Source organism: Scyliorhinus torazame, chromosome 13, assembly GCF_047496885.1.
Source record: "Scyliorhinus torazame isolate Kashiwa2021f chromosome 13, sScyTor2.1, whole genome shotgun sequence".
NCBI classification, from domain to species: domain Eukaryota; kingdom Metazoa; phylum Chordata; class Chondrichthyes; order Carcharhiniformes; family Scyliorhinidae; genus Scyliorhinus; species Scyliorhinus torazame.
This window is the reverse complement of record NC_092719.1, coordinates 197549063-197561763: the sequence shown is the minus strand read 5'-3', so window position 1 is coordinate 197561763 and position 12701 is coordinate 197549063. Positions and strand designations below refer to the sequence as shown.

Here is a 12701-nt window from a genome sequence, read left to right as displayed (position 1 = left end):
AGTATATCGAGGGTTCAAGGCAGCGCCACCAAATGAGGAAACATAATTTCCCGCAGTGAGGGCTGCCTAAGCTTCAATCGGAGCATTCAAAAGTAAATTTGACATTATCTGAAAAGGAAGAATGTGCAGGGTCCCAGGTGAAGGCAGGGTAATAGTAAGAATTGAATTAAAAATGCTGGATAGACTCAGCCGGTCTGGCAGCATCCACAGAGAGAGAAAAACACAGTTCATGTTTTGAGTCCAGATACAGAACTCCATTGGTGATTTGATTTTTTGGGGAGCCAGTGGAGACACGAAGGGCTGAATGGTCAGAGCTGTAACAATTCTGTGATTTAGTGATGGAAGAATGCAGATTCACACTCTGCTCTTTTGAATTGTGCATTTAGTGATTTTAAAAAATGAGATGCATCAAAAAGATGGATCATTTTTTTAAAGATAGAGCCTTTCACCATGGATAAATGGCAGGCAGGCTCTTGTACAGCAAGCTATTTGCTGCTGGCCCATCAGTGAGGCTGGAGCTGGCTGGTACCAAGCAAGTGCGAACTCCGGGAGTCGCACACTCGGCCAACATGTATGCTGGGTACACGCGATTAAAACAGACACTCCGCGAAAGGTTCATTCGGCCACCGCGGGATGAGGCTCAGGCTGCGAGGCCCAGGTACCAGAGTGGCGGATGGTCATTAGACCTGGACCGGGATCGGGGGCAGGTGGAGGGAGGTGGGAATATAGGTTAGTGGCGAGGGGGGAAATGAATCAAATTACATTGGTAAACCGTCCAGAATAGAGGCGGGACTGGAGCCGGAAGTGAGAGTTCTGATGGACAGGGGGCGGTGTCTGGGTGCTGATGGACATTGGGCGGAGTCTGGATGTTGATGGTCAGGAAGCGGGTCCATTGACAAACGGGAGCGGGGTGTGGAATTTGAATGGTGATTGACAGGGTGGAGTTTGGTGATTGGCAGGGGGTTGGGTTTGAATGGTGATTGGCATGGGGTGGAGATTGAATGATGATTGGCAGGGGGTGGAGTTTGAATGATGATTGGCAGGGGGTGGGGTTTGAATGGTGATTAGCAGGGGGTGGAGATTGAATGATGATTGGCAGGGGGTGGAGTTTGAATGATGATTGGCAGGGGGTGGGGTTTGAATGGTGATTAGCAGGGGTGGTGTTTGAATGGTGATTGACGGGGGTGGAGTTTGAATAGTGATTGGCAGGGGATGGAGTTTGAATGGTGATTGGCAGGGGATGGAGTTTGATAGTGATTGGCAGGGGGTGGAGTTTGAATGGTGATTGGCAGGGGGTGGAGTTTGAATAGTGATTGGCAGGGGGTGGAGTTTGAATGGTGATTGGCAGGGGATGGAGTTTGAATAGTGATTGGCAGGGGGTGGTGTTTGAATGGTGATTGGCAGGGGGTGGAGTTTGAATAGTGATTGGCAGGGGTGGAGTTTGAATAGTGATTGGCAGGGGGTGGTGTTTGAATGGTGATTGGCAGAGTGTGGTGTTTGAATGGTGATAGGCAGGGGGTGGGGTATAAATAGTGATTGGCAGGGGTTGGAGTTTGAATAGTGATTGGCAGGAGGTGGAGCTTGAATCGTGATTGGCAGGGGGTGGAGTTTGAATGGTGATTGGCAGGAGGTGGAACTTGAATGGTGATCGGCAGGGGGTGGAGTTTGAATGGTGATTGGCAGGGGGTGGAGTTTAAATGGTGATTGGCAGGGGGTGGATTTTGAATGGTGATTGACAGGGGGTGGAGTTTGAATGGTGATTGGCAGGGGGTGGAGTTTGAATAGTGATTGGCAGGGGGTGGAATTTGAATTTGATTGGCAGGGGATGGAGTTTGAATGGTGATTGACAGTGGGGTGGGGTTTGGATGGTGATTGGCAGGGGATGGAGTTTGAATAGTGATTGGCACGGGGTGGAGTTTGAATGGTGATTGGCAGGGTGTGGGGTTTGAATGGTTCTAGGCAGGGGGTGGGGTGTAAATAGTGATTGGCAGGGGTTGGAGTTTGAATAGTGATTGGCAGGAGGTGGAGCTTGAATGGTGATTGGCAGGGGGTGGAGTTTGAATGGTGATTGGCAGGGGGTGGAGTTTGAATGGTGATTTGCAGGGTGTGGGGTTTGAATGGTTATAGGCAGGGGGTGGGGTATCAATAGTGATTGGCAGGGGTTGGAGTTTGAATAGTGATTGGCAGGAGGTGGAGCTTGAATGGTGATTGGCAGGGGGTGGAGTTTGAATGGTGATTGGCAGGGGGTGGAGTTTGAATGGTGATTGGCAGGGTGTGGGGTTTGAATGGTGATAGGCAGGGGGTGGGGTATAAATAGTGATTGGCAGGGGTTGGAGTTTGAATAGTGATTGGCAGGAGGTGGAGCTTGAATGGTGATTGGCAGGGGGTGGAGTTTGAATGTTGATTGGCAGTGGGTGGAATTTGAATTTGATTGGCAGGGGTTGGTGTTTGAATGGTGATTGGCAGGGGTGGATTTTGAATGGTGATTGACAGGGGGTAGAGTTTGAATGGTGATTGACGGGGGTGGGATATAAATAGTGATTGTCAGGGGGTGGAGTTTGAATGGTGATTGGCAGGGTGTGGGGTTTGAATGGTGATTGGCAGGGGATGGGGTATAAATAGTGATTGGCAGGGGTTGGAGTTTGAATAGTGATTGGCAGGAGGTGGAGCTTGAATCGTGATTGGCAGGGGGTGGAGTTTGAATGGTGATTGGCAGGAGGTGGATTTTGAATGGTGATTGGCAGGGGGTGGAGTTTGAATGGTGATTGGCAGGGGATGGAGTTTGAATAGTGATTGGCAGGGGGTGGAGTTTGAATGGTGATTGGCAGGGGGTGGAGTTTGAATGGTGATTGGCAGGGTGTGGGGTTTGAATGGTGATAGGCAGGGTATGGGGTTTGAATGGTGATAGGCAGGGGGTGGGGTATAAATAGTGATTGGCAGGGGTTGGAGTTTGAATAGTGATTGGCAGGAGGTCGAGCTTGAATCGTGATTGGCAGGGGGTGGAGTTTGAATGGTGATTGGCAGGAGGTGGAACTTGAATGGTGATTGGCAGGGGGTGGAGTTTGAATGGTGATTGGCAGCGGGTGGAGTTTAAATGGTGATTGGCAGGGGGTGGAATTTGAATGGTAGTTGACAGGGGGTAGAGTTTGAATGGTGATTGACGGGGGTGGGATATAAATAGTGATTGTCAGGGGGTGGAGTTTGAATGGTGATTGGCAGGGGATGGAGTTTGAATAGTGATTGGCAGGGTGTGGGGTTTGAATGGTGATTGGCAGGGGATGGGGTATAAATAGTGATTGGCAGGGGTTGGAGTTTGAATAGTGATTGGCAGGAGGTGGAGCTTGAATCGTGATTGGCAAGGGGTGGAGTTTGAATGGTGATTGGCAGGAGGTGGATTTTGAATGGTGATTGGCAGGGGTTGCAGTTTGAATAGTGATTGGCAGGGGGTGGAATTTGAATGGTGATTGACAGGGGGTAGAGTTTGAATGGTGATTGACGGAGGTGGGATATAAATAGTGATTGTCAGGGGGTGGAGTTTGAATGGTGATTGGCAGGGGATGGGTATAAATTGTGATTGGCAGGGGTTGGAGTTTGAATAGTGATTGGCAGGAGGTGGAGCTTGAATCGTGATTGGCAGGGGGTGGAGTTTGAATGGTGATTGGCAGGAGGTGGATTTTGAATGGTGATTGGCAGGGGGTGGAGTTTGAATGGTGATTGGCAGGGGATGGAGTTTGAATAGTGATTGGCAGGGGGTGGAGTTTGAATGGTGATTGGCAGGGGGTGGAGTTTGAATGGTGATTGGCAGGGTGTGGGGTTTGAATGGTGATAGGCAGGGTGTGGGGTTTGAATGGTGATAGGCAGGGGGTGGGGTATAAATAGTGATTGGCAGGGGTTGGAGTTTGAATAGTGATTGGCAGGAGGTCAAGCTTGAATCGTGATTGGCAGGGGGTGGAGTTTAAATGGTGATTGGCAGGGGGTGGAATTTGAATTTGATTGGCAGGGGGTGGAGTTTGAATGGTGATTGGCAGGGTGTGGGGTTTGAATGGTGATAGGCAGGGGGTGGAGTTTGAATGGTGATTGGCAGGGGGTGGAGTTTGAATGGTGATTGGCAGGGGGTGGAGTTTAAATGGTGATTGGCAGGGGGTGGAATTTGAATTTGATTGGCAGGGGGTGGAGTTTGAATGGTGATTGGCAGGGTGTGGGGTTTGAATGGTGATAGGCAGGGGGTGGAGTTTGAATGGTGATTGGCAGGGTGTGGGGTTTGAATGGTGATAGGCAGGGGGTGGGGTATAAATAGTGATTGACAGGGGTTGGAGTTTGAATAGTGATTGGCAGGAGGTGGGGCTTGAATAGTGATTGGCAGGGGGTGGAGTTTGAATGTTGATTGGCAGTGGGTGGAATTTGAATTTGATTGGCAGGGGTTGGTGTTTGAATGGTGATTGGCAGGGTTGGATTTTGAATGGTGATTGACAGGGGGTGGAGTTTGAATGGTGATTGTCAGGGGGTGGGATATAAATAGTGATTGTCAGGGGGTGGAGCTTGAATGGTGATTGGCAGGGGATGGAATTTGAATAGTGATTGGCAGGGTGTGGGGTTTGAATGGTGATTGGCAGGGGATGGAGTTTGAATAGTGATTGGCAGGGGGTGGAGTTTGAATGGTGATTGGCAGGGGATGGAGTTTGAATAGTGATTGGCAGGGGGTGGAGTTTGAATGGTGATTGGCAGGGGGTGGAGTTTGAATGGTGATTGGCAGGGGGTGGAGTTTGAATGGTGATTGGCAGGGTGTGGGGTTTGAATGGTGATAGGCAGGGGGTGGGGTATAAATAGTGATTGGCAGGGGTTGGAGTTTGAATAGTGATTGGCAGGAGGTGGAGCTTGAATCGTGATTGGCAGGGGGTGGAGTTTGAATGTTGATTGGCAGGGGGTGGAATTTGAATTTGATTGGCAGGGGTTGGTGTTTGAATGGTGATTGGCAGGGGTGGATTTTGAATGGTGATTGACAGGGGGTGGAGTTTGAATGGTGATTGACAGGGGGTGGAGTTTGAATGGTGATTGACAGTGGGGTGGGGTTTGAATGGTGATTGTCAGGGGGTGGAGTTTGAATGGTGATTGGCAGGGGGTGGGGTTTGAATGGTGATTGGCAGGGGGTGCAGTTTGAATGTTGATTGGCAGAGGGTGGGGTTTAATTAGTGATTGGCAGGGGGTGGAGTTTGAATAATGATTGGCAGGGGGTAAGAGTTTGAATAGTGATTGGCAGGGGGTGGAGTTGGAATGGTGAATGGCAGGGGGTGGAGTTTGAATGGTGATTGGCAGGGGGTGTATTATGAATGGTTATTGGCAGGGGGTGTATTATGAATGGTGATTGACAGGGGGTATATTATGAATGGTGATTGGCAGGGGGTGGAGTTTGAATAGGGATAATAGGGGCAGAGTTGTCTTGTGCTCGCTGACCTACGTTGGCTGCCAGTCAAGCAACATCCTTATCTCCATAATCTTCTCCAACCTAAGAACTCTCCAAGGTATCTGTGCACTTCCAATTCTGGCCTCTTGTGAAATCCTCAGCATAATTACTGCACCATTGGTTGTGCCTTCACTGTCAGTGTGTCAAAATCCTGGAACTTCCTCCCTCTCTGACATTCTAGTTGTTGCCGAGGAACCAAGCTCCGGAATGCCCACTGTACAACTCTACCTCTCTATCTCGCTTTCCTCTTTCAGACACCTCTTAAAATCTACATCTTTGACCAAGCTTTTGGTCATTGACTTAATAGTGACACAAAACATGGAAGCATTGAAAACTGTGAGGAGGACAATGCAGAACTTCAAAAGGAGACACAAGTTGTTGGAGTGGGCAGACAGGTGGCAGATGAAGTTTAATGCGGAGAAGTTTGAGATGGTGCATTTTGGTCGGAAGAATATGGGCAGAACATATAAAATAAGGTGGTACAAATCTTAAGGGGGTGACGGGAGCAGGACAGGTGGCGAGAGTAGTTGATGAATCACACAGGGCTTTATTAAATACCCTCGGAAATGGCCTACAAAGCCATTCAGTTGGAGGACAATTAGGGATGGGCAATAAATTTGAGCCCAGCCAGCGACGGCCACATCCCATGAATTATTTTTTTAATAAATAGAAGTAAAATACAAGAGCAAGGCATTTACGCTGATCTTATACAAGGGGCTAGTCACACCTAAGCCGGAGTACAGTGTACGGTTCTGGGTGCCGAAGTATAGGAAGGATGTGGGAAAGATATTTCCTCTTGTGGGTGAGTCCAGTGCTAGGGGAGGGGGCACTGTTTTAAAATTAAGGGTCGCCTGTTTAGGACGAAGATGAAGAGAATGTTTATTTTCTCTCTGGGGGTTGTGCGCCTTTGGAACTCTCTGCCTCGGAAGGTGATGGAGGCGGGGCATTGAAAATGTTTAAGGCGGAGGTAGTTAGGTTCTTGTTAGGGAAGGGAATCAAAGATTATTGGGGATAGATGGGAATGTGGAATTCAAAACACTACCGGGTCAACCACAATCTTATTTAATAGCGGAGCAAGCTGGAGGGGCCTAATGACCTATCTCTGCTCCTACATCGTATGTTTGTATGCTGAAACATTAACTCTGTTTCTCTGATCTGGAGTAAGCTTTCACATTTGTTGTAATAACATCCCTTCATTCTATTTGTTTTACAGGGTCATTGGGATAATACCTTACTGATTAAACCATGCAGCGACATGCTGTACTGACTTCCTGCCCAGCACTGTGGCACTCATTCCCCTGCACTCGTTCCGAGCTAAGGCTAGACATTGTGCTTTCTTGTGGTCAGTCGTTCCGGTGAGTTTATTATACTTGAGATTTTGGTGTTGTTTGGACTGGAATGAGTGTGTTTTAGCATTGTAGAATTAATTATAATGTTTATATATAGGCACTTGTGAGCAACACGACGGTTATAATTCCGAGTAACCTTTAACTAAATTATTCATTCCCAGGATGTGAGTGTTCCAGGCTAGCCTGGAATTTGTTGCCGATCCCTGATTGCCCTTGAGAAGGTGGTGGTAAGCTGCCTTCTTGAACTGCTGCAGGCCATGTGGCATAGGGACACCCACAGTGCTGTTAGAGAGGGAGTTCCAGGATTTTGACACCGTGACAGTGAGGGTGACCTGCTTCTAAGTCAGGCCGACGTGTGGCTTGGAGGAAAGTTGCAGGTGATGGTGTTCCCCTGAATCTTTGTGCTTCTAGGTGGTAGAGATCATGGGTTCAGAAGGTGCTGTTGAAGGAAAGTTGGTGAGTTACTGCAGTGCATCTTGTAGATGGGACACACGGTTGCTACTGTGTGTCGGTGGTGGAGGGAGTGGATTTTTAAGGTGATGGATGGACTCCTATGTCTTGATAAATTTCTTGAGTGTTGTTGGAGCTGCACCCATCCAGGTAAGGTGGAGAGTGTTCTATCACACTCCTGTGCCTTGTAGATGGTGGACGGACTTTGGAGAGTCTGGATATGAGTTACTTGTTGCAGAATTCCCAGTCTCTGCTCTTGTAGCCACAGTATTTATATGGCTAGTCCAGTTCAGTTTCTGGTCAATGTTAACCCCCCAGGATGTTGATCGTGGGTGATTCAACAATATTTGATGTCAAGGGGAGATGATTAGATTCTCTCTTGTTGGAGATGGTCATTGCCTGGCACTCGTGTGGTGAGAATGTTGCTTGTCACTTTTCCGCCATGGGTGCTGGGCATTGTGCAGTTGTCAGTGAACATCCCCACTACTGACCTTCTTATGGTGGGACGATCATTGATGAAGCAGCTGAGGGTGGTTGAGCCTAGGTAACTATGCTAAGAGACTCCTGTGACAATGTCCTGGGACTGAGATGATTGACCTCCAACAACCACAACCATCGTCCTTTGTGCTAGGTATTAAGGAAGGGGAAGTTTTGGGTATTCTAAAAGGCATTAAGGTGGACAAGTCCCCAGTTCCGGATGGGATCTATCCCAGGTTACTGAGGGAAGCGAGGGACGAAATAGCTGGGGCCTTAACTGATATCTTTGCAGCATCCTTGAGCACGGGTGAGGTCCCGGAGGACTGGAGAATTGCTAATGTTGTCCCTTTGTTTAAGAAGGGTAGCAGAGATAATCCAGGGAATTATAGACCCGTGAGCTTGATATCAGTGGTAGGCAAACTGTTGGAGAAGATACTGAGGGATAGGATCTATTCACATTTGGAAGAAAATAGACTTATCAGTGATAGGCAGCATGGTTTTGTGCAGGGAAGGTCATGTCTTACAAACCTAATAGCATTCTTTGAGGAACATAGAACATAGAAAATACAGCACAGAACAGGCCCTTCGGCCCACGATGTTGTGCCGAACCTTTGTCCTAGATTAATCATAGATTAATAGAATCAGGAAGTGACAAAGTTAATTGATATGGGAAGGGTTGTAGATGTCATATACATGGACTTCAGTAAGGCATTTGATAAAGTTTCCCATGGCAGGTTGATGGAAAAAGTGAAGTTGTATGGGATTCAGGGTGTACTAGCTAGATGGATAAAGAACTGGCTGGGCAACAGGAGACAGAGAGTAATGGTGGAAGGGAGTGTCTCCAAATGGAGAAAGGTGACTAGTGGTGTTCCACAGGGATCCGTGCTCGGACCACTATTGTTTGTGATATACATAAATGATCTGGATGAAGGTATAGGTGGTCTGATTAGCAAGTTTGCAGATGATACTAAGATTGGTGGAGTTGCAGATAGCGAGGAGGACTATCAGAGAATACAGCAAAATATAGATAGATTGGAGAGTTGGGCAGAGAAATGGCAGATGGAGTTCAATCCAGGCAAATGCGAGGTGATGCATTTTGGAAGATCTAATTCAAGAGCGGACTATACGGTCAATGGAAGAATCCTGGGGAAAATTGATGTGCAGAGAGATCTGGGAGTTCAGGTCCATTGTACCCTGAAGGTGGCAACGCAGGTCGATAGAGTGGTCAAGAAGGCATACAGCGTGCTTGCCTTCATCGGACGAGGTATTGAGTGCAAGAGTCGGCAGGTCATGTTACAGTTGTATAGGACTTTGGTTAGGCCACATTTGGAATACTGCGTGCAGTTCTGGCCACCACATTACCAGAAGGATGTGGATGCTTTAGAGAGGGTGCAGAGGAGGTTCACCAGGATGTTGCCTGGTATGGAGGGTGCTAGCTATGAAGAAAGGTTGAGTAGATTAGGATTGTTTTCGTTGGAAAGATGGAGGTTGAGGGGGACCTGATTGAGGTCTACAGAATTATCAGAGGTATGGACAGGGTGGATAGCAACGAGCTTTTTCCAAGAATTGGGGTGTCAATTACAAGGGGTCACGATTTCAAGGTGAGAGGGGGAAAGTTTAAGGGAGATGTGAGTGGAAAGTTTTTTACGCAGAGGGCGGTGGGTGCCTGGAACGCTTTGCCAGCGTAGGTGGTAGAGACGGGCACGATAGCATCATTTAAGATGCATCTAGACAGATATATGAACGGGCCGGGAACAGAGGGAAGTAGATCCTTGGAAAATAGGTGACATGTTTAGATAAAGAATCTGGATCGGCGCAGGTTGGGAGGGCCGAAGGGCCTGTTCCTGTGCTGTAATTTTCTTTGTTCTTTGTATGACTCCAACCAGTGGAAGCTTTTCCCCTTTATTCCCATTTACTGCAGCTTCGCTAGGATTTCTTGATGCTCCACTCGGGCAAACGCTGTGTTGATATCAGCAATTTCAGCTTTAAGTTCAGGGTAAAGGGCTGACTGCTTCGTCAAGCATTCCAAGGCCAGTTATCGCCTGGCTCAGGTGAAAGGTCATTGAATTGAATCGTGAACTTGGTTTCTATCTCCACAGATGTTACCCGGCCTACTGCGTATTTCAAGCATTTTCCTTCTTTATTGTAATGGTAACATGGGTTGGATGTCAAGTAAAGACTTCCTCTCCTTTAATACTGCTCCAACTGTGTGCCAGAGTCACAACTTCTTAAGACTATTCCCACTGGAACAGAGTAACATGACAATTGTAATTTCAACCATCATTTCTCTTTCCTTCACTGCTGCTAACATTGTGGCCTAGGACTGGATTTTCCTCCACTCTTCCACCCCAAGCTGGGAAGGTTATGAAAAGGGAGCACAGGCCACTAAAGCCTACTGCCCTGGGCTCAGTTTAGCCCCCAGCCCCTCCACCAGTGGGAAAGCTGGCATTGCCTTCCCCAGGCAATGCTAGTTGAGTAGCCGGGTACCCATGCCCATTTCCAACCGTAGCTTCTGCCGAGAGAAAGGTAACAGAAGGGCCTGGGTCAGTGATTTAGTCCCCTGGTGGGGTAACAGGACCAGGAAATGGACTCCTCTCCTTCCACAATAGCGTACGCTCGAGTTACAGCAAAGAGGGGTGGCCCTGTCGTGTGATTGCTGAATGGAGGAAGTGAGAATCTATACCCAATCGTTTTGACCTGGAACTGGGTTGGAAGTAAGCAGGGTGTTGTCAGGGTGGCTCCTGATATTCTGACCACCGAGAGTGTGGTATGGGCTTGAGAGCTAAGGGTTAAGTTGAGGGCAAGACCGCAGGACTTGTAATTGACGGAGAGGACAATGGAACCTGAAGGTTGAGAAAGCAGCAGGTAGCTGGAACTAAAAGGCAGCGCCTGTATTTAATCAGCACCAGTCTGAACACAAATCTTATGTTGCAGATGGCATGAGACGAGCCCCGGGCACTGGACAGGCGTCTTAGCCAATCGTGTGTGGACCCTGACCCAGACCGAGGATAAGATCTGGTACCGGACCTATTCCCGGGAGGAAGAAAACGCCATCCAATTATCATCCAGAAGTCACAAGAAGAGAAAAGGACCTGCCACAAATGCGATCGGCATTAAAGTGAAAAAGGAAAATGGAATAAAAACGGAATTTAAAAGTGAAGATAAAAACTTCCCCAAAACAGAGGGGATGTTTCCTGAAGTGAAAATGGAACTGGTGGAGTACATGCCACAGACCGACATTGCCACAGCTAGACTGGTGAAGGCGGAAAACAGTGCCGTGGAGGAAGGGGAGTGCAGGATTTTGACCGACTATTTTCAGCTGCACGTGCGTCTCTCGGAGCTGTACTCCCACTGGAGCCAAGCTGACAAACACTTTGAGCGAGTAGCACAGGATTTCCCTGGTATGTAGGTTCCTCAAGGAGCTCGAAATTGATACCCTAACGGAATGGGTGCAGATCCGATTAATATTTTGCACCCAGCATTTCAGACACCATAGAAGGGTTACTAGCTCTTAGATGATACTTTCTATCAGAAGAATGAATGGTGGGGTTGACAGGGTACATACTGAGAGGATGTTTCCCCATGTGGGTGAACCTCGAGCTAGGGGATACCGTTTCAAAATAAGGTGTCTCCCATTTGAGACAAGAGAGGAGGAGATTATGTTTCTCTCCCAGAGTTGCTGATCTTTGGAATTCTTTACCCCCCCCCCTAGAGCACTGGAGGCTGGGTCGTTGAATATATTCAAGATTAAGTTCGGAGTCGAGGATTATGGGGTACAGGCAGGAAAATGGAAGTAATCGAGTCGATTTCGGCGGCGTGAGAGCAGCTGGTTAGTCAGTTTCAGCGGGAGCATTGCGGAAGGAGGGTACTGGGAGGTAAGTCAACCTTTAAAAGCACTTCTCTTTGCAGGGGCAGGCCAGTCGATTTCGGCGGCGTGAGAGCAGCTGGTTAGTCAGTTTCAGCGGGAGCATTGCGGAAGGAGGGTGCTGGGAGGTAAGTCAACCTTTAAAAGCACTTCTCTTTGCAGGGGCAGGCCAGTCGATTTCGGCGGCGTGAGAGCAGCTAGTTAGTCAGTTTCAGCGGGAGCATTGCGGAAGGAGGGTGCTGGGAGGTAAGTCAACCTTTAAAAGCACTTCTCTTTGCAGGGGCAGGCCAGTCGATTTCGGCGGCGTGAGAGCAGCTGGTTAGTCAGTTTCAGCGGGAGCATTGCGGAAGGAGGGTGCTAGGAGGTAAGTCAACCTTTAAAAGCACTTCTCTTTGCAGGGGCAGGCCAGTCGATTTCGGCGGCGTGAGAGCAGCTGGTTAGTCAGTTTCAGCGGGAGCATTGCGGAAGGAGGGTGCTGGGAGGTAAGTCAACCTTTAAAAGCACTTCTCTTTGCAGGGGCAGGCCAGTCGATTTCGGCGGCGTGAGAGCAGCTAGTTAGTCAGTTTCAGCGGGAGCATTGCGGAAGGAGGGTGCTGGGAGGTAAGTCAACCTTTAAAAGCACTTCTCTTTGCAGGGGCAGGCCAGTCGATTTCGGCGGCGTGAGAGCAGCTGGTTAGTCAGTTTCAGCGGGAGCATTGCGGAAGGAGGGTGCTGGGAGGTAAGTCAACCTTTAAAAGCACTTCTCTTTGCAGGGGCAGGCCAGTCGATTTCGGCGGCGTGAGAGCAGCTGGTTAGTCAGTTTCAGCGGGAGCATTGCGGAAGGAGGGTGCTGGGAGGTAAGTCAACCTTTAAAAGCACTTCTCTTTGCAGGGGCAGGCCAGTCGATTTCGGCGGCGTGAGAGCAGCTGGTGAGTGGTGAGTCAGTTTCAGCAGGAGCTGAGACCTTTTCTCTTTTTTTTTTTAAATTAGTTTTTTAGGCGGGATCAGGAAGTCGACCCGCGGACGTCTGGGAAGACCCTCACCAATAAATTCTGGTGGAGAGGAAACCCGAGACACTACACGTGTAGTGTCTCCCACCCGCCCTCCTCCTCTAACCTAA

The 12701-nt window shown here is 48.7% G+C and overlaps 1 protein-coding gene across 3 annotated transcripts in view; it reads left to right on the top strand.

Moving 5' to 3' along the window:
* Positions 1-580: 580 nt before the first annotated feature.
* ogg1 (8-oxoguanine DNA glycosylase) overlaps positions 581-12701 on the top strand; it is a 31023-nt gene continuing 18902 nt past the window's right edge. The window contains exons 1-3 of one of the 3 annotated variants that reach the window (XM_072472799.1): positions 581-658; positions 6675-6816; positions 10672-11138. In XM_072472799.1, the coding sequence (XP_072328900.1) occupies positions 6707-6816; positions 10672-11138 (577 nt within the window). In that variant the 5' untranslated portion in view covers positions 581-658; positions 6675-6706. Of the gene's footprint in view, positions 659-708; positions 730-5349; positions 5520-6674; positions 6817-10671; positions 11139-12701 lie in introns of those variants that run through there. The other 2 variants (XM_072472801.1, XM_072472798.1) reach the window with 2 other exon arrangements.